General features: G+C 46.7%; 1 protein-coding gene across 2 annotated transcripts in view; it reads right to left on the bottom strand.

Moving 5' to 3' along the window:
* The window catches only part of adgrl1a (adhesion G protein-coupled receptor L1a), a 205,246-nt gene that overhangs the window by 55,858 nt on the left and 128,231 nt on the right, over nucleotides 1-21,157 (bottom strand). For both annotated transcript variants that reach the window (XM_029728547.1, XM_029728546.1), the window contains exons 3-4: nucleotides 6,927-7,140; nucleotides 2,644-2,753 (exon numbers count right to left, since the gene is read on the bottom strand). In XM_029728547.1, the coding sequence (XP_029584407.1) occupies nucleotides 2,644-2,753; nucleotides 6,927-7,140 (324 nt within the window). The remainder of the gene's footprint in view (nucleotides 1-2,643; nucleotides 2,754-6,926; nucleotides 7,141-21,157) is intronic.

Below are 21,157 nucleotides of genomic sequence, written 5' to 3' on the forward strand. Positions count from 1 at the left end.
AATTAATAGAAGCCCAGTTAGTTGCCACTAGGTTTGGGATGAGATGACCCTCTCCTGGTAATTAATAGAAGCCCAGTTAGTTGCCGCTAGGTTTGGGATGAGGAGGACTGAGTCTAATTCACTCAGGATCTATTTATATTCTGGTGGCAGAGCCCGACAACACGTAACGTGGTGCGGCGGAATGCAGCGCGGGTGGGGAGAACTAACGTGTATGTGTGTGTGTTTGCAAGTCTGGTCTGGCCCACAGCCCATCCCTGAGGGAGAGGAGAAGACTGACGGAGGACTGTTCTAATTGGCTCGTCTTTCTCACTTCAGACAGCCAAGACTTTTCATCACGACGCAATCAGGTTCCAATTTTCTCATAACCCCCTCCACCCTCCTTCCTTCAGATCCAATAAACAAGCTTCTTTAATAGGAGACGGGAATAGGAAAAATGCAAGTCAGCAGATATTTAATCATCACTTTCAATTGGCTCATGTGTGCAGTCAGAGGGAAATATCTGGTCTGGAATAAGAGAGAATAAGAGAGGACGGAAGAGGAAACTATTTATTCATAACCCAGGACCAGATCACCACCTAACAACAAAACAACACCAGAGGAGAGCCACATAAAGTAGAACCTAGCAATCAGGGGCCAGCCAACCTGACCACCACAACAAGTCAACTCACATCTCAGGGCTACATTCAGAGAGAGAGATGATAGAGGAGACTGAAAGAGGACATGATCTCACCCAAAGGCTGCAGGGCAAAAGAGAGAGAGAAGAAGAAAGATAACAGAGACTAGAAAATCTTCCCCAACAGCAAAGGTCACAGTTATAACTTTTACTGTTGCCATGGTAACAGGACTCAACCCTGAACTACAGTATATATCTGGAGGCAGGTTAGCTGAGGGCCTGTGAGCGCTGAGCAGAGGAGGGTCAGAGTTCATCGTAATCTTAAGGGGGCACAGCCAGCCAGGTAGGACAGCTCCCCTAGAGGCCTGGAGGCCATGCTGCACTTTGTGTTGCACTTGGACAGTTGAAAGTGGAATGTTGGGACAACTCCTACAGGTGACAGTGGAGTGTTGGGACAACTCCTACAACCTGCAAAGAAAAAATAAAGCGACAGCGGAAGTTAAAGAGAGGGATGGAAAGAGATGAGATCAATGGAGAGAGTTAAAGAAATGTGGCAATGGATAAAGAGTAGAATATAAAGAGTTGTAGAAGAACGGCATGAAACAAAGAGAGAGAAGATTGACAGAGGAGAGATGAAAAAAGGCGATATTGACATCGAGATATGTTGAGAGGAAGAGAGGAGTGTGAGAATTCAGAGAAGAGGTCAGGGAGTTGTTGATGTCGGTTTTGCTTTCTTCAGTTCCTGTACTCACGGCTCCCTGAAGGAAAAAACATAGACATTCACCCACAGAGTATCTCTTACCCACCTCTTCCCTTCATCCCTCCCATAGTCATCAATCAAGCACCCCCCCACACACACACCACACTTCTGTCTCTTCCCAGTGGAGGGGGGATGAGGCGGCAGCCCCCCTGGAATACTCCTGCACAGTGAGAGGATCAATGCTGAGAGTAATAGTACATGAGGAGGAGGAGGGGACACTGTCTGAGCAGAGATTTTCACATGACTGAGGCTCCACACAACACCAGAATCCTCACCCTGTCTGCCTGTGTTCTTGTGTTCTTGTGTGTGTGCGTGCTTTAGGGTTTGAGTGAGAGTGTGTGAGAGACAGTGTGTGATGTGGGTGTGTGTTTCTGCGTGTGTTTGTGTATGTGTGTGTGTGTGTGTGTGTGTGTGTGTGTATGAGCAACAGAGCGCGTGCGTAACGTGTGTGTACGCGTGTGTGTGTGTGTGTGTGTGTATGTGTGTGTGTGTGTGTGTGGGTGTGTGTGTCACACCTGCCACGGAGATGTGAGCAGCACCCGAGGAAGCCGGCAGCCAGTTACCATGGGGATATTGAAATGTGCACATCTTCAGGGTCATGTGGTCTAAAATAAGCCCTTTGCTGTTTGTGTTAACATTCCCATTGTGGCATGATGACACAGACACACTCTCCTGCCTCCCAGTCTCACTGCGGCCAATTTTTATTGTTATTGGAAATCAGAGGGACTACTAAGGTGTTGGCACCAGATAAAGCAAACTAGCAGGCCCAGGGGTCAACGTGTGTGTGAGTGTGATGGTGTGTGTTACCGCTATGATCGGCAATAAAGGCTGACCCCTCGCTGTACTCGCTGTATGAAGTGCTTATCTGCCATGGTGTTTGTGGAGCACCTTCCCCGTGTGAAAATCTCTCTCAGCCTCTGGAGCGTTGCACTGTCGATGGAGAAAAAGGGTTTAGTGCTGTGTGTGTGTAGGTGTGTTTGTGTGCAGGTGTGTGTGTGTAGGTGTGTGTGTGTGTGTGTGTGTGTGTGTGTGTGTAAGAGAGAGAGAGAGCAAGAGCGAGAGAGCAATGTGTGTCTGTCTGGTCTGGTCTTGGTCTGTCTGTTTGTGTGTGTGGCTGAGTGTGTGAGAGAGAGAGTCTGTGTGTGTGTTGGTGTGAATGCCAGTCAGTTGTTGAGAAGGCTGAGAGGGGTTAGGTGGGGAGAAGGGGGATGGGGATGGGGGGTGGGGAAGGGGGTGAGGGGTGTGGGAGATGGGGGGTCTGGGTACTCACTGTAGGGGACACACTCGTACTGTATCTCCAGGTACTTGTAGGTCCCTGGGCAGGGGTCTGGGAACACATCGGACCCTGCCACCACCACACACTGGGTACGGTTATTACACCTGTCCCACAGAGAGAGAGAGAGAGGAGAGAGAGAGGAGAGAGAGAGAGAGAGAGAGAGAGAGAGAGAGAGAGAGAGAGAGGAGAGAGAGAGAGAGGAGAGAGAGAGAGAGAGAGAGAGAGAGAGAGCGAGAGCGAGAGCGAGAGCATCAAAAGGAACACAAAATTCAACATACAAATTAGGATCTGGCGAAAAATACTTGAATCAATTATAGAACCCATTGCCCTTTATCGTTGTGAGGTCTGGGGTCCGCTCACAAACCAAGAATTCACAAAATGGGACGAACACCAAATTGAGACTCTGCATGCAGAATTCTGCAAAAATATCCTCTGTGTACAACGTAAAACACCAAATAACTAATTATCAAAATCACACTAATTATCAAAATCCAGAAAAGAGACGCTAAATTCTACAACCACTTAAAAGGAAACAATTCCCAAACCTTCCATATCAAAGCCATCACCTACAGAGAGATGAACCTGGAGAAGACTCTGTTCACAAACACAAACAGACCCCACAGAGCCCCAGGACAGCAACACAATTAGAACCAAATTATGAGAAAACAAAAATATAATTACTTGACACATTGGAAAGAATTTACAACAAAAAAACTAGAACGCTATTGGACCCTAAACAGAGAGTACACAGCGGCAGAATACCTGACCACTGTGACTGACCCAAAATTAAGGAAAACTTTGACTATGTACAGACTCAGTGAGCATAGCCTTGCTATTGAGAAAGGCTGCCCACCAAAGGCAGACCTGGCTCTCCAGAGAAGACAGACTATGTGCATACTGCCCACATAAACATATGTTTCCCATGCCAATAAAGCCCCTTAAGGATCCACCCTTTAAAAATAAAAAAAATCACCTAAAATGACATACCCAAATCTAACTGCCTGTAGCTCAGTACCTGAAGCAAGGATATGCATATTCTTGATACCATTTGAAAAGAAACACTTTGAAGTTTGTGGAAATGTGAAATGAACGTAGGAAAATATAACACATTAGATCTGGTAAAAGATAATACAAAGAAAAAAACGTTTTTGTTTTGTATTTTTTTGTACCATCATCTTTGAAATGCAAGAGAAAGGCCATAATGTATTATTCCAGCCCAGGTACAATTTAGATTGTAGCCACTAGATGGCAGCAGTGTATGTGCAAAGTTTTAGACTGATCTAATGAACCACTGTATTTCTGGTCAAAATTTTGTGTCAACACTGCCCAAATGTGCCTAATTGGTTTATTAATAACTTTTCAAGTTCATAACTGTGCACTCTCCTCAAACAATAGTATGGTATTATTTCACTGTAATAGCTACTGTAAATTGGACAGTGCAGTTTATTAACAAGAATTTAAGCTTTCTGCCAATATCAGATATGTCTATGTCCTGGGAAATGTTATTGTTACTTACAACCTCATGCTAATTGCATTAACCTATGTTAGCTCAACTGTCCCACGGGATCGATCCTGTAGAGTTTTAAATTGAAATTGAATTGACATTTAAATTCAATTGAAATTGAAAGTGTGAGTGAGAGAGAGAGAGAGAGAGAGAGAGAAACATGGGAACAGAGAAATAAAGCTAGACAGAGGAGAGAGAGGAGAGTGATGAGAAAAAAATGAATGAGGACATTGAGAGAATGACAGAAGAGACAAAAGAGAAGAGGCAGAAACATGTCCTTGGGGCTAAAGACGGAGGGAACGGGTCGGAAGGGGGTCATTTCACACTAGACTAGATCATGTGACAGATGGACCTAAGGGGATGAGGCGACGGAGGGATGAGGGAGGAAGAGTGTCGTAAGAGTCTCCCTCCCCCGATGGCTTGTGAGTGTGAGCAATTAAAGGTGAGAGAATGGGGGGGACAAGTGCTGCTAAGACAGACACACACACACGCACGCACACACACACACACATACACACACACACACACAGAAACGCACACAAGGCAGGGAAACATTCATATGCACATAACACCAACATAATCTAAACAGCTCAATGTATGCTCCCTCACACACTCACACTCACACTCACACTCCCAGCACACACACACACACACACACACACACACACACACACACACACACACACACACACACACACACACACACACACACACACACTTCCCTTTTCAGCACATGATCCCCCCTTCTCTGTCCTCCTCTATCCTCCTCTGTCCTCCTTTGTCTTCTATCCTCCTCTATCCACCTCTGTCCTCCTCTATCCTCCTCTATCCTCCTCTATCCTCCTCTATCCACCTCTATCCTCCTCTATCCACCTCTATCCACCTCTATCCTCCTCTATCCTCCTCTATCCTCCTCTATCCACCTCTATCCTCCTCTATCCACCTCTATCCACCTCTATCCTCCTCTATCCACCTCTATCCACCTCTATCCACCTCTATCCACCTCTATCCTCCTCTATCCTCCTCTATCCTCTATCCTCTATCCACCTCTATCCTCCTCTATCCACCTCTGTCCTACTCTATCCTCCTCTATCCTCTATCCTCCTCTATCCTCCTCTATCCTCCTCTGTCCACCTCTGTCCTCCTCTGTCCTCTATCCACCTCTATCCTCCTCTATCCACCTCTATCCTCCTCTATCTACCTCTATCCTCCTCTATCCTCCTCTGTCCTCCTCTGTCCTACTCTATCCTCCTCTATCCTCTATCCTCCTCTATCCACCTCTGTCCACCTCTATCCACCTCTATCCACCTCTATCCACCTCTATCCACCTCTGTCCTCCTCTATCCTCTATCCTCCTCTGTCCTCCTCTGTCCTCCTCTATCCACCTCTATCCACCTCTGTCCTACTCTATCCTCTATCCTCCTCTATCCTCCTCTATCCTCCTCTGTCCTCCTCTGTCCTCCTCTATCCTCCTCTGTCCTCCTCTATCCTCCTCTATCCTCCTCTGTCCTCCTCTGCCCTCCTCTGCCCTCCTCTGTCCTCCTCTGTCCTCCTCTGTCCTCCTCTATCCTCCTCTGTCCTCCTCTATCCTCCTCTGTCCTCCTCTGTCCTCCTCTGTCCTCCTCTATCCTCCTCTATCCACCTCTGTCCTACTCTATCCTCCTCTATCCTCTATCCTCCTCTGTCCTCCTCTATCCTCCTCTGTCCACCTCTGTCCTCCTCTGCCCTCCTCTGTCCTCCTCTGTCCTCCTCTGTCCTCCTCTATCCTCCTCTGCCCTCCTCTGTCCTCCTCTATCCTCCTTTGTCCTCCTCTATCCTCCTTTGTCCTCCTCTGTCCTCCTCTGTCCTCCTCTGTCCTCCTCTATCCTCCTCTGTCCTCCTCTATCCTCCTCTATCCACCTCTGTCCTACTCTATCCTCTATCCTCCTCTGTCCTCCTCTATCCTCCTCTGTCCTCCTCTGTCCTCCTCTGTCCTCCTCTGCCCTCCTCTGTCCTCCTCTGCCCTCCTCTGTCCTCCTCTGTCCTCCTCTATCGTCCTCTATATTCCTCTATCCTCCTCTATCCTCCTCTGTCCTCCTCTATCCTCCTCTGTCCTCCTGTGTCCTCCTCTATCCAGCTTTAGCATGATTTCTCTCTTTCTGCTCTCTCTCTCGTTCATTCTCCATTTCTCTCCACGTCACTGCTGCACTCTCTTTATCTCCCCATCAGTGGTTCACTCTAGCCCGCTCCCTCCCTTCAATCCTCCATCCCTACATCAATCCCCTTCAGATCTCTCCATCTCTCATCCCTCCATCCCCACACCAATCCCCCTGTCCTCCTCCAGATCTGTCCATCTCTCTCTCCCTCTGTGCCTCCCTCCATCTCACCAGTAGCACCCTCTCCCTCCGTTACATGTGTGATGGATAGCAGGGAGAGGGCTGCCATTGATCAGCTCTATGAGGAGGCAGATGCTAAGCACAGCCAGAGTGCAGCTGCAGGCAGCCACACCACAAACACATATCTCACTTCACACATATTGCATGCACTCGACTTTACACACTAATAGCACATAAGATAAAAAAAACAAGCAGGACAGAAAGACACACCCACCCTGGGTGTCCTGTGTCTTCTTATTTTTCTTCCACACACACACACACACACACACACACACACACACACACACACACACACACACACACACACACACACACACACACACACACACACACACACACACACACACACACACACACACACACCTACCCACCCAACCCTCCCACCTCCCCACACGTACCTCTGTGACATGATCTTGAAGGCGTCAGGCAGGTAACACTGCACGTTCTCCATTTGGAAGGGGTCAGCGTCACAGATCTTGTCGTCCGTGCGGCCGTAGTTGGCCGTCTCAATCATGATGACATCACTGCCAGGGCAGCGCAGCTCGATGGGGTATCCCTCGCACGCCAGCTCTCTACGCATCAGGCCAAAGGGCATCGCTGACCGACTCAGAGCTACAGCAGAGAGAGAGAAAGAAAGTTAGAGAGAGAGAGGAGAGAGAGAGCGAAAGAGGGGAAGGGAGAATGAGAGAGAAGGGAGAGAAAGAGAGAAGGAGAGAAAGAGAGAGATAAAGTGTGTTATTGACAATGTAAGTACATGGTATGAAATAGGAGGGAAATCATTTAAACAAATGGCAGACATACCACTCTTTGTAGAATAACAGAAACAGCATAAAGCAAATGGCTAGGTAGAGAAAATGCTAGTCATCATGTACAGTAGCAGAAAGACAGGGCCTAAGAGCAGAATTTGTATTTTTACATAGCAGTTAGAATGTAACATAAACACAATGAGACCATCATCTCAATTCACAGAGAACACAACTAAAAACAGTGCAGCCAGCCTCATAGACAGAGAGTGCAAGTGGACGTTGGATCCTAAAAGAGCACTTCCAGACCAGGCCTGCCTCCCAAATGGCACCCTATTCCCTATAGTACACACATTCTTTTTAATAGGGAATAAGGTGCCATTTGAGACCCACCCCAGCTCTCCCAATCATATTTACCCACTTTGAGAGGCAAACTGTTAAACTTTCTGGCTTGTTCCATTAACAGACTCCCACACACACAGCCAGCAGCTCAACCCCCACCACTCGGACACGCACACGTCTGACGCACGCGTCTGAAATAGAATGTCCTCACTTCACGTCTGCCGCACAGCCGACGTCAACATTACACCTGAGTAGGGCTCACCTCCATACGGAGAGGGGGAATGAGGGAGGGAGAGGAGGGAGAGGAGGAGACAAGAAAATAAATTGAACAGAGAAGAGAAGAGAGCCTAAGAGAGGGAGAGAGAATCTCACCCTAGCCTCAGGCACGGCCTCTCTGTACGGGGGCTAGCAGGCCCCTAGGCTCCCTCCCCACACCTGTGTCGTCTGTCCGTTTGCCATTTGTACGCCCACTCCATGCAATCAGAAGACTGAGAGGACAGCTAGGGGAGAGAGAGCTGGCGCGGCGGACAGAGAGAGGGGACAGCCAGGGTAGCGGGGGTTAATCGCTGTGCCAGGGCTGAGAGGGACACAGACATGCACAGAGACTCTCCATCTACTCCATCTCTCTCTCCCTCTCCTCCATCCCCCTCTCCATCTCTCTTCATCTGCACAAGTAGGCTTTCTAACGGCCTCTGCATTCAGACCTTCAACAAATTCAGTCCTACTCAGCTCACCACAAAATGGCTGCAGCCTTGGCATGTACTCCACAAAGTCCAGTAGATAAGCTCCAAAAAAAGACCATATTGTTAAATTTTGCATAGAAGAATGAAAATTGAGGTGCTTGTATAATTGTTTTGCATTGAACAAAACCTGATATAGTGCCATTCATCAAAGCCTTGGGCCTGCATGTAGCGCCCCCTATAGGTCAATGGTGAAAATGCACTTGTCTGCATTTCATTTTGGGTCATTGCTTCCTCTGAGTTGGATCTATGTGGCCCTGAAATTGCTGTTTTCTCACCCAGCTGGTATGTTTTGACAGTGTGTTTCAAAGTGCAAATGAAAAAATCTTCACTTGAACTTGATTGGTCAACTCTCCCAGCCTTCCTCCACCAATTTACATAATGTGTATATTTGGGTTGCTGCAGTTCAGACTTGTGGCTCTCTAACCTTGCCCACTCTGAGAGCTGTAAGAACTTAAAATCAGTCACCAAAGATAGGGGATAAAATGTAAAAAGGCTAAAAAGCAAGAATGTTGTTCAAATGTGCTCAACCAGGCGGTTGATATGTCAGTAAAAGGTACTATAGAGTAAGAATATGGTAAATAATTGTTTTATTAAAAATAATTATTTGGTGAAAAATATTATTGAATTGATGTCAAAACACTATTTTATGCAACATACATTGTTTAAACAATATTTCATGCCCCTTGTGGTAAATGAATCAATATTCAGACTAAAGAACGCCTATAAAATAATGCCTTTAATTGTAATAAAAAACTGCACTCAAATTGTCACATATCTGAAATTATAGTCTGAACATGTGGAAAACATGATAGAGGAATATGGATCATTTGAAATGTAAGAAAAGCATTTTGGGGGACATTGTACTATATAACACCCAGAAACGCATTCATTTAAATGTAATTCAATATTTATGTTTGGACACACAAAATGATCATAATTTGTTCAAATTTGCCATCAGTCCTCATATAAAGTGATACTGTGAGATTCAGATGAACTCATGGATATGATTTCAATTGTTTGTCTCTGTGTGACATATAAAGGAAGTTCGAGGTAGTTGTACGGGCCAATACGAACTAGTGTTAGCTCAACGACTGGAAGTCTACAGCTACATATGGAACAAGAGATGTGCTTTTTTTGTGCTGTGGAACCCCGTATTAAATACTAAGCATGGCCTCCCCTCAATGAAAGCTGTGTTTGTATCCTGCCCAATGCATTCACCAAGTAGCCAAGCCTATCCATAAAGGGGTTTGATCGTGAGACTGCCTTGAAATAAATCTTGATCACACATTTGTGAGCAGCAAAACAGTGAGCGGACATTCTCATGTGTCCATACGCCCATCATGGAATGAGAAATGTGATGATGCCGGTGACCCTCGTATTTAGAAACATAGTTTACCTGTAACAATTTCTTGTTAGGGGTTCAAGCAGTGAAGCTGCAAGAAACCATATTGTACTTGTTGGTTCCCCAGCAGTGAGCTCCCTTTTCCTACTCAAAGAGTTTTAGAGAGTTGTAGGGCTTCCCAGACACAGCCCATCTGTAAATAGACCATCCAACTACCTACCTCATCCCCATATTGTTTTTATTTACTTTTTTTGCTCTTTTGCACACCAGTATTTCTACTTGCACATCATCATCTGCACATCTATCACTCCAGTGTTAATTTGCTAAATTGTAATTACTTCGCTACTATGGCCTATTTATTGCCTTACTCCATTTGCTCACACTGTATATAGATTTTTCTATTGTGTTATTGACTGTACATTTGTTTATGTGTAACTCTGTGTTGTTGTTTTTTGTCGCACTGCTTTGCTTTATCTTGGCCAGGTCGTAGTTGTAAATGAGAACTTGTTCTCAACTGGCCTACCTGGTTAAATAAAGGTGAAAATAAATGTCTCACTATATCGTCTAAACATGTCTCCCTCAATAAGTCTGTCTCATTCTACCTGTTGATGTTTCAATGGTGCCAAGGATAATTCCAGTTTTTATATGCTCTGAAGTTTGCTCTCCTGTGCCTCTATGGCACACCAAGTCTGATTCCAGCAACGTGCTGTTTGCGCTGTTTGGGTCCTTCCACTTCATCTAAACAAGGCAAAGGTCTGGAATTAATCCTAGGCGTGTTACTGCACTATAGCAGACTTTTAAAGAGCATTTATGCTTGAGCCGTCATGCTTAGTGTTTCCTGTGAATTTGATCTCTGCAAACATCTGGGAAAATGCATTTAAAAGGCTCATAGAGAGCAATAGTAATGGTGTCTCTTTGTAGGCACTAACGCAGGCTAACACTGTCATGGCTCGCTGGCCAAAGCTTATGGGGAAATGAATGTTTTTTTGGGAGGGATTCAGGATAAACGCTGAAAATAAGGTCTGTAGTAAACACAGTCTTAGATCTGATACGTGTTATTCTATGAGATAATCTTCATCAGCTAACATAACTTTTTGTGAATTTTGAAGCATTTATGTAATCAAAACAAGCAAAAAGCTAACGATGTGCTAACATGTAAAAAGATAAAACTACACCTCAGGTCGCGTGCCTTTGACATTGAGCTAACTGGCTTAGCTTACCTTATCAGGCTTAGCTTACCTTATCAGACTTAGCTTACCTTATCAGACTTAGCTTACGTTATCAGACAGACCCAAAGTCTCCTCTAGACAACATCGTTGGGGAACTGATAAAATGAGCACCTTCCCGCTGAGGAGATATGGTTGCAGCCTGGAGCAAAACAATATACCATCGTTGCATTTTTGTTTGAGCTGGTAAGCAGAAAGCTAACTAAGCTAACTAGCTTTTTGGCGGACTAGTATAGCGTAGACTAGTTTGCATGGTCGGCGGAGTGACGTGAAAATGCTTGCTACTAACGCTGAAGTTCAAGTTCTCTGACAGTTAGCGACTCATTAGCAAGTGACTTATTTTGAGAACGTAAAGGCTTTATAATTCCTAAAGGTCATGTTAACTGACTGTTATCATCTCATAGAACAAAACATATAAGCTCTCCTAAGCCTGTGTTAACCTCAGACCTTATTTTCAGGGTTTATCCCAAATAGGAATAGCAAACGAACCAGAGGTAGAACATTTTCATTCATTTTCTACAATGATCATTCATCAGACAGTCGCTATTGTCGACTGTCAGGCGCGCTGCGCTATAACTCCACATGGGTTGAATCCCGTCCCATTCACCCATTCACCCATTCACCCATTCCTCTTTTCATATATTTCATTAATGCAAGACAAAACACACACGCTTTGTATTTAACACACCACTTTGAAAGTGAGAGTATCAACATTTTACTGTGATTTCTGATGGATTGTCATCATTGTTGAGATTGTTGCATTTTTGTGACTATATCAGGTTTTGTTAAGCGTGAATTTCAATGCTTCTATACCAAAGTGAATCATTTTGGAGCTTACCTAGTGGACTAACAGTCAGCTCAGAGGCAGAGGGACTAGAGTTGGCAGGGGAGCTCTCCCTGGTGATGAAGGACAGCCAGTACATATGAGTGGAGCTTTCCACTGCCAGCTAGACAGATAACTGCTGTCCATGGTGCTGAAGGAGTATGACGAGAATACGTCTATAGAAATGCATTTGGAGAGCAATAACCATTGGAGTCTGGCTATGGTTTGTTCTACATCAGACAGACTAGAATAACCAATGGAGCTAGCAATGCATTGCGCTACATCAGAGTGGCTGCAAAGTCTAATGGAGGGAACAGTCCATGGTACTGAAAACAGAATGATAGGTAGTGATAGGCTCTTTACAACCTTGAATCAACAGAGGGAACATTTTACACGTTAAGTCTGTCCCTTTGATTGGTCCCATTTTCTCAATTTACCTCAGAGTCAAAGCTAGCTATCTCCAACCAACCAGATTGGACAAGAGAGCTTTAAAAAGCAGCTGCTCTCCTCACCTACTTAGCCTACTCTTATACTCCCCTGACCAGACTGTATTAGCAGTTGAGAAAGGCAGGATGCCGAAAAGCTGGGTTCTATGCTGGCTTATTGATATAATTAATTAAAATGAATGAAAAATGACTGAATAAAGCATATAAACAGGCTGTATTAGAGACTAGACTAGGAGACACTGTCTCTTCTCTCAGTGCTGGAACACACAGAACAGAACAGAACAGAACAGAACAGGCCTGTTTTCCTTGGCAGCTGATGATGAGGCTCTGGGTGAATTAGATTTCAGTCTATCCATTCAGGAAATGTGCCCGTAAGGGTCAACGTCAATGTCAGTCATTTCCAGAGATGCTGTGTAGCTCCAGCTACATGACTCACTGCATTGAGACTAGCTCATATTTCTAAACGTCACCCATTCATGCAGCTGCATCACTTGGGTAATGTTGTATCAGTGTGTAACTAAGGACATTAAGGCTGAATAGCCAGATCAAATTTATTTCAAATCCTTTATGCCTCACCAGCATATTTCTTCGTAACCGCCTTATAAAAACACAACCAGACAAAGACGGCAAAAACACATTCATATTAGGAACACAGATGGTTCACACTCTCTCACTCTCTCTCTCGCTCTCTCACAAACATTCTAATAAATGCATGCATAGTCGCCCATGCACGCGCACACACAGACAGAGAGACAGACACATGCACACACACACACAGCACGGGGTATCTGTACTTACTTTACTTTATCATTTATATTTTGGACAAATTTTACTTTTACTTCACTACATTCCTAAAGAAAATACATTTTTACTCCATACATTTTCCCTGACACCCAAAAGTACTCGTTACATTTTGAATGCTTAGCAGGACAGGAAAATGGTCTAATTCACACACTTATCAAGAGAACATCCCTGGTCATGCCTACTGACTCTGACTTGGCAGTCTCACTAAACACAAATGCTTCATATGTAAATGATGTCTGAGTGTTGAAGTGTGCCCCTGAACATCCGTAAATAAAAAAACAAGAAAATCGTTCGGTCTGGTTTGCCTAATATACGAAATTTGAAATGATATATACTTTTACTTTTGATACTTATGTATATTTTAGCAATTACATTTACTTTTGATACTTAAGTACATTTAAAACCATTACATTTACATTATATTTTAGTCATTTAGCAGACGCTCTTATCCAGAGCAACTTACAGTAGTGAATGCATACATTTCATACAAATCATTTTTTTTTTTTTCTGTGCTGGCCCCCCGTGGGAATCGAACCCACAACCCTGGTGTTGCAAACACCATGCTCTACCAACTGAGCTACAGGGAAGGCTAAATAAAAAACCAAATACGTTTAGACTTTTACGCAAGTAATATTTTACTGGGTGACTTTCACTTTTAATTGAGTCATTTACTATTAACATAACTCTACTTTTACTCAAGTATGACAATGAAAATTGGGTACTTTTTCCACCACTACACACACACACACACACACACACACACACACACACACACACACACACACACACACACACACACACACAGTAACCCCCCCCCCCCCCCCCACACACACACACCTCTGACACAGTAGGACTAGTGTATAGTTCAGTACAGGATCCCTGTGGTGTAAGTACACATCTCCATACAGCTGGCCAGTGATTAGATCATTACACAGTGGTGATCAGGAGAGTAGAACTGAGCCAGACCGCAGGAGTCCAGACCCCATTCCCCTCATCACACTGTAGACATTATACAGAACAGAATGGAAACGGGACATTAAACCACACTGGGTGGCCACATCAAATATATATATATATATATATATATATACACGTTCATATTCTACCAAAAAACACACTACAACTTCCTGTTCATAGACTTCCATATCCTGTCTTATTCTGTCTGTTTCTGTCATAGCGTCATTCTGATTGAGAGTTTGACTTGCTAAGATCAGGGTGAATTCCATTTGAACTCAACAAAGAAGACGGGTTTAAATTACATTCATAGACTGAACATTTATTTTATTTGGGGCTATTTCAGTTCATGAATTGAAATAGAATGGACCACCCCACAACCCTGATACATACAGTAAAGTAGTTTAGTAGTCATTCAATAGACCTATGGTTATGGGGAAATGTGATTAAAAAGACGACGGATAGCAGATTTTATCACCGAGTGTGTGTGCATGCATGCGTGCACATGTGTGTGTGTGTGCAAGTGCATGTGTGTGTGTGTGTGTGTGTGTGTGTCTGCGAATGTGTAAATATGTGGGTCTTCTGGGGGTTTGATGTGATAAGCCAGCCTGCTACAGGCTACATGTGTCCTTCACTCTGCAGGAATCTATCAATGGTTCTGGGCCTCTCCAGCCAAACACACAGTCACTTATCTCTTTCTGTAGGCACAGTTACACTATTTCAATTGGAGCGTCTCTCACAGCAACCACGTAACAAAGGCTGGATTAAAAACATTGCTACACTACAGACTGTAATGTGCACTCACACACAATGAGTGTACAGTTAACTGGCTGGTGGAGGAGAGTAGTGTATAGTATTTACGTTAAAGTCCATTATCCACATATATTAAGAAAATACATACAGTATAGCTGACAAAACAACATGTTAGCACAGAACAATGTACATAGAAAACACACTTAAATACACACAAAAATACACTTGACCTTCCAAATATGCACGCACGCACACACACCAGGCGGGTGAGGGAGGTGTCATGTCACTCCAGGGCGGCTGGTGTTAGTAAGGATCAGACTGGTGCTCCATAATGGGACCAACATACTAATGAAGAGTGGAGGAGAGAGAGAGAGACAAGTCTGATTGGATTTGACTCATTATCCGAACAGTGTAATTAAAGCCTGGGGGTGCAGAGGGGAGCGGGACACTATAGGTCTCTCAGATTATAACACAGACATAGTGACTCAGACGCTGACACTGCAAAAACACAGACACACAAGGCCTTTGACAGATGGAAGGGCAGGCAGACAGACAGAGACAGTCAAGGAGAGATTTAATCAAATTTAGAGATCTAAACAAACTGGAAAATATACAACTTTCAAACTTTTTTTTTATCTACATTTACATTTCAGTAATTTAGCAGATGCTCTTATCCAGAGCGATTTACAGTAGTGAGTGCATACATGTTGGTACTTTTTTTAATGTTTCACATTTTGGTACTACACATTTTGGTACTAATCATTTTGGTTTTACACATTTTGGTGCTACACATTTTGGTACTACACATGAGACTTTCAAAGTCAAACAGAAACATTTGGGAATCCAATTGAAAGCAGCTTTATTTTGACCTTGGGTGTGATGCCACTGACAGACATTCTGTCTATGTTCATTTTTTGGGACTGATTCAGGGTGAACCTCTGGCCTTCCAGGCAGACACTGGACAGACGCTGTGATGGTGTGTGTGTGTGTCTCAGTGTCTGCCATTGAGCCTCTTTAGGAGATTATAGAACCCCAGGCCCCAGGGCTGACTGTCTGGCTGGCTGGGCCTACATGTGATAAGTCTCTCTCAGCCCTTCTGTCCGTCCGTCCGTCCGTCCCGTCCGTTCGTCCGTCTGTTTGGGCCTCCATGTGATCATCCTCTCTCAGCCCTTCTGTCTGTCTGGGCCTCCATGTGATCAGCTTCCCTCAGCCCGTCTAGCTGTTCCAGCGGTCATCATCTCCTAATCACCCTGCTGCTCATTAGTATTAGCACTGTAGCCTAGCGTATTAGCTAGTATAATATGGTAGAGTAGCTAGCGCCTAGTTAGCATCAGCACGGTAGTTTAGATCTAATCTAGTTAGCATAGTATTGCAGCCTAGACTAGAGTCTTAGTTAGCATTATCCCTGTAGCCTAGAGCTAATCTAGTTAGCATAATACTGCAGCCTAGACTAAAGCCTTAGTTAGCATTGACACTGTAGTCTAGCCTTTCAGTTTTTCTAGATTAGCCTCGGCCTAAAGTCTCTCATGACTTCTTGGTCAGATACTCCTGGTGAGGCTGTATGTTGCAGTCATTGATTAGAGGAGACAACTCTTAATATGGAGAGTGGGTGATCTTCCTTTCTTTAAATACATAATCTTTGTTAGCACATTAGCATAGTGCCTGAGCAGAACCAGTTAGTGCAACGGGCCTGACAAGCATCTCCCGTCACCACAGAAGAGCTCAGGCACAACGGCCACAGCTGTCACATCCAGCCAGCGCTCAACCAGAGGAGTCGGAAGCTGGGAGGACCGCAGGGCGACATGTAAACCTCGTTCCAGAGCCAGGCCGAGACGAGACAGGACAAGACACGACGAGATGAGACAGGACGAGACAGGATGAGATGAGACCAGACTGAATGGGGAGTCACCAGTCATGCCATGGGGTCAAAACACAAAGCAGCGAAAAATGACACACATCCACTCTGAGCAAGCCTAGTCAACCAGAGAGAGAGAGAGAGAGAGAGAGAGATAGAAACCATCACGAAGAATGTAACAACAATGGACCTTTACAGGCTGTAAAGACACAAGGTCAGAGAAACAAAGTAGAGGAGAAGAAAGAAAGACAAACATACTCTCCCTCAACTGGGAACAGTCATATTCCTGAGCCTCTCCCCTCATCACAGTCTTTCCTTCCATGACTGCAGCGCCAACACTCCAACTGAACCCAATTACAGAACACACCAGAACATTACATCACCCAAAGAGATGAAAACATACACACACAGACACGCACACGGACACACCTGCATGACACACACATGCACACATGCACACACACGTATAGACATGCACGCCTACACTAACGCACACATACTCACACACATATATACACACACACACTACTGCGCTGAACACACTCTTCCTAACCCTCAACCACACATCCTCCATCCCTAGCAGCCCCCTCATGGCTTACACACACACTCCAACTAGGGACCTGACTCCAGCTCACATCCAGCTCCACTCTCCAGCTAGGGACCTGACTCCAGTTCACATCCAGCTCCACTCTCCAGCTAGGGACCTGACTCCAGCTCACATCCAGCTCCACACTCCAACTAGGGACCTGAATCCAGCTCACATCCAGCTCCACTCTCCAGCTAGGGACCTGACTCCAGCTCACATCCAGCTCCACTCTCCAGCTAGGGACCTGACTCCAGCTCACATCCAGCTCCACACTCCAACTAGGGACCTGACTCCAGCTCACATCCAGCTCCGCTCTCCAGCTAGGGACCTGACTCCAGCTCACATCCAGCTCCGCTCTCCAGCTAGGGACCTGACTCCAGCTCACATCCAGCTCCACTCTCCAGTTAGGGACCTGACTCCAGCTCACATCCAGCTCCACTCTCCAGCTAGGGACCTGACTCCAGCTCACATCCAGCTCCACTCTCCAGCTAGGGACCTGACTCCAGCTCACATCCAGCTCCACTCTCCAGCTAGGGACCTGACTCCAGCTCACATCCAGCTCCACTCTCCAGCTAGGGACCTGACTCCAGCTCACATCCAGCTCCACTCTCCAGCTAGGGACCTGACTCCAGCTCACATCCAGCTCCACTCTCTAGCTAGGGACCTGACTCCAGCTCACATCCAGCTCCACTCTCCTGCTAGGGACCTGACTCCAGCTCACATCCAGCTCCACTCTCCAGCTAGGGACCTGACTCCAGCTCACATCCAGCTCCACTCTCTAGCTAGGGACCTGACTCTAGCTCACATCCAGCTCCACTCTCCAGCTAGGGACCTGACTCCAGCTCACATCCAGCTCCACTCTCCAGTTAGGGACCTGACTCCAGCTCACATCCAGCTCCACTCTCCAGCTAGGGACCTGACTCCAGCTCACATCCAGCTCCACTCTCCAGCTAGGGACCTGACTCCAGCTCACATCCAGCTCCGCTCTCCAGCTAGGGACCTGACTCCAGCTCACATCCAGCTCCACTCTCCAGCTAGGGACCTGACTCCAGCTCACATCCAGCTCCACTCTCCAGCTAGGGACCTGACTCCAGCTCACATCCAGCTCCACTCTCTAGCTAGGGACCTGACTCCAGCTCACATCCAGCTCCACTCTCCTGCTAGGGACCTGACTCCAGCTCACATCCAGCTCCACTCTCCAGCTAGGGACCTGACTCCAGCTCACATCCAGCTCCACTCTCCAGCTAGGGACCTGACTCCAGCTCACATCCAGCTCCACTCTCCAGCTAGGGACCTGACTCCAGCTCACATCCAGCCACTCTCCAGCTAGGGACCTGACTCCAGCTCACATCCAGCTCCACTCTCCAGCTAGGGACATGACTCCAGCTCACATCCAGCTCCACTCTTCAGCTAGGGACCTGACTCCAGCTCACATCCAGCTCCACTCTCTAGCTAGGGACCTGACTCTAGCTCACATCCAGCTCCACTCTCCAGCTAGGGACCTGACTCCAGCTCACATCCAGCTCCACTCTCTAGCTAGGGACCTGACTCCAGCTCACATCCAGCTCCACTCTCCTGCTAGGGACCTGACTCCAGCTCACATCCAGCTCCACTCTCTAGCTAGGGACCTGACTCCAGCTCACATCCAGCTCCACTCTCCAGCTAGGGACCTGACTCCAGCTCACATCCAGCTCCACTCTCCAGCTAGGGACCTGACTCCAGCTCACATCCAGCTCCACTCTCCAGCTAGGGACCTGACTCCAGCTCACATCCAGCTCCACTCTCCAGCTAGGGACCTGACTCCAGCTCACATCCAGCTCCACTCTCTAGCTAGGGACCTGACTCCAGCTCACATCCAGCTCCACTCTCCTGCTAGGGACCTGACTCCAGCTCACATCCAGCTCCACTCTCTAGCTAGGGACCTGCCTCTAGCTCACATCCAGCTCCACTCTCCAGCTAGGGACCTGACTCCAGCTCACATCCAGCCACTCTCCAGCTAGGGACCTGACTCCAGCTCATTTCCAGCTCCACTCTCTAGCTAGGGACATGACTCCAGCTCACATCCAGCTCCACTCTCCAGCTAGGGACCTGACTCCAGCTCACATCCAGCTCCACTCTCTAGCTAGGGACCTGACTCTAGCTCACATCCAGCTCCACTCTCCAGCTAGGGACCTGACTCCAGCTCACATCCACCTCCACTCTCTAGCTAGGGACCTGACTCCAGCTCACATCCAGCTCCACTCTCTAGCTAGGGACCTGACTCCAGCTCACATCCAGCTCCACTCTCTAGCTAGGGACCTGACTCCAGCTCACATCCAGCTCCACTCTCCAGCTAGGGACCTGACTCCAGCTCACATCGAGCTCCACTCTCCAGCTAGGGACCTGACTCCAGCTCACATCCAGCTCCACTCTCCTGCTAGGGACCTGACTCCAGCTCACATCCAGCTCCACTCTCCAGCTAGGGACCTGACTCCAGCTCACATCCAGCTCCACTCTCTAGCTAGGGACCTGACTCTAGCTCACATCCAGCTCCACTCTCCAGCTAGGGACCTGACTCCAGCTCACATCCAGCCACTCTCCAGCTAGGGACCTGACTCCAGCTCACATCCAGCTCCACTCTCTAGCTAGGGACATGACTCCAGCTCACATCCAGCTCCACTCTCCAGCTAGGGACCTGACTCTGTGACAGGTTAAAGGAAATACTCATAGCCTGTTATACATTAAAAAGCATTAGTAAGTTCATAGTATGTGAGGATCTTAAAACATCTAAGGTTAAAAAGATCATGCATTCAGTACTTGTTAATAGAGATTGATAAAATTCATATAATTGTGTTAAAAAGTTCAAATCCGTCAAGCGTACAAAGGGTAAGAATTGTAAGAGGAACGTGTAAACGTTATATTGATTACTTTATTATGTGGTGCCTAATTGAAGGGTAAAAGTGTTAATCTGTGATCTACTAAATGCTCTTAATCTATGAGCCTGAGATCGATTGCTCTGGTCTCCACCCAAGTTCCCGGGGAAATCGCGGTCTTTTCCTCATTGCACTAAAGTACTCATTGAGGAAACAATACCGTATCACTCTCGTGATTATTTCTCCCCTTTTTCAGGGGCGTAACAACTCCAGCTCACATCCAGCTCCACTCTCCAGCTAGGGCCCTGACTCCAGCTCACATCCAGCTCCACTCTCCAGCTAGGGACCTGACTCCAGCTCACATCCAGCTCCACTCTCCAGCTAGGGACCTGACTCCAGCTCACATCCAGCTCCACTCTCTAGCTAGGGACCTGGCTCCAGCTCACATCCAGCTCCACTCTCCAGCTAGGGCCCTGACTCCAGCTCACATCCAGCTCCACTCTCTAGCTAGGGACCTGACTCCAGCTCACATCCAGCTCCACTCTCCAGCTAGGGCCCTGACTCCAGCTCACATCCAGCTCCACTCTCTAGCTAGGGACCTGACTCCAGCTCACATCCAGCTCCACTCTCCAGCTAGGGACCTGACTCCAGCTCACATCCAGCTCCACTCTCTAGCTAGGGATCTGACTCCAGCTCACATCCAGCTCCACTCTCCAGCTAGGGACCTGACTCCAGCTCACATCCAGCTCCACTCTCCAGCTAGGGACCTGACTCCAGCTCACATCCAGCTCCACTCTCCAGCTAGGGACCTGACTCCAGCTCACATCCAGCTCCACTCTCCAGCTAGGGACCTGACTCCAGCTCACATCCAGCTACACACACACACACACACACACACACACACACACACACACACACACACACACACACACACACACACACACACACACACACACACACACACACACTGGGACTCTCTTAAAGAGAGAAGTAGAGGCAAGACAGGACGTGCTCAAACTGTCAATTCCACGTCACAGCCAGCCATGGCACCACAGCCTAATTATGCAGTAAAACAGCCACAGCAGGCGAAACAGCACCGGTCGGACCCAAAATAAAACGCAGACAGCCTAACAGAAACAGAACAGAGCAGGAAACTAGCC

The sequence above is a fragment of the Salmo trutta genome, chromosome 32, assembly GCF_901001165.1.
Source record: "Salmo trutta chromosome 32, fSalTru1.1, whole genome shotgun sequence".
Lineage (NCBI taxonomy): Eukaryota > Metazoa > Chordata > Actinopteri > Salmoniformes > Salmonidae > Salmo > Salmo trutta.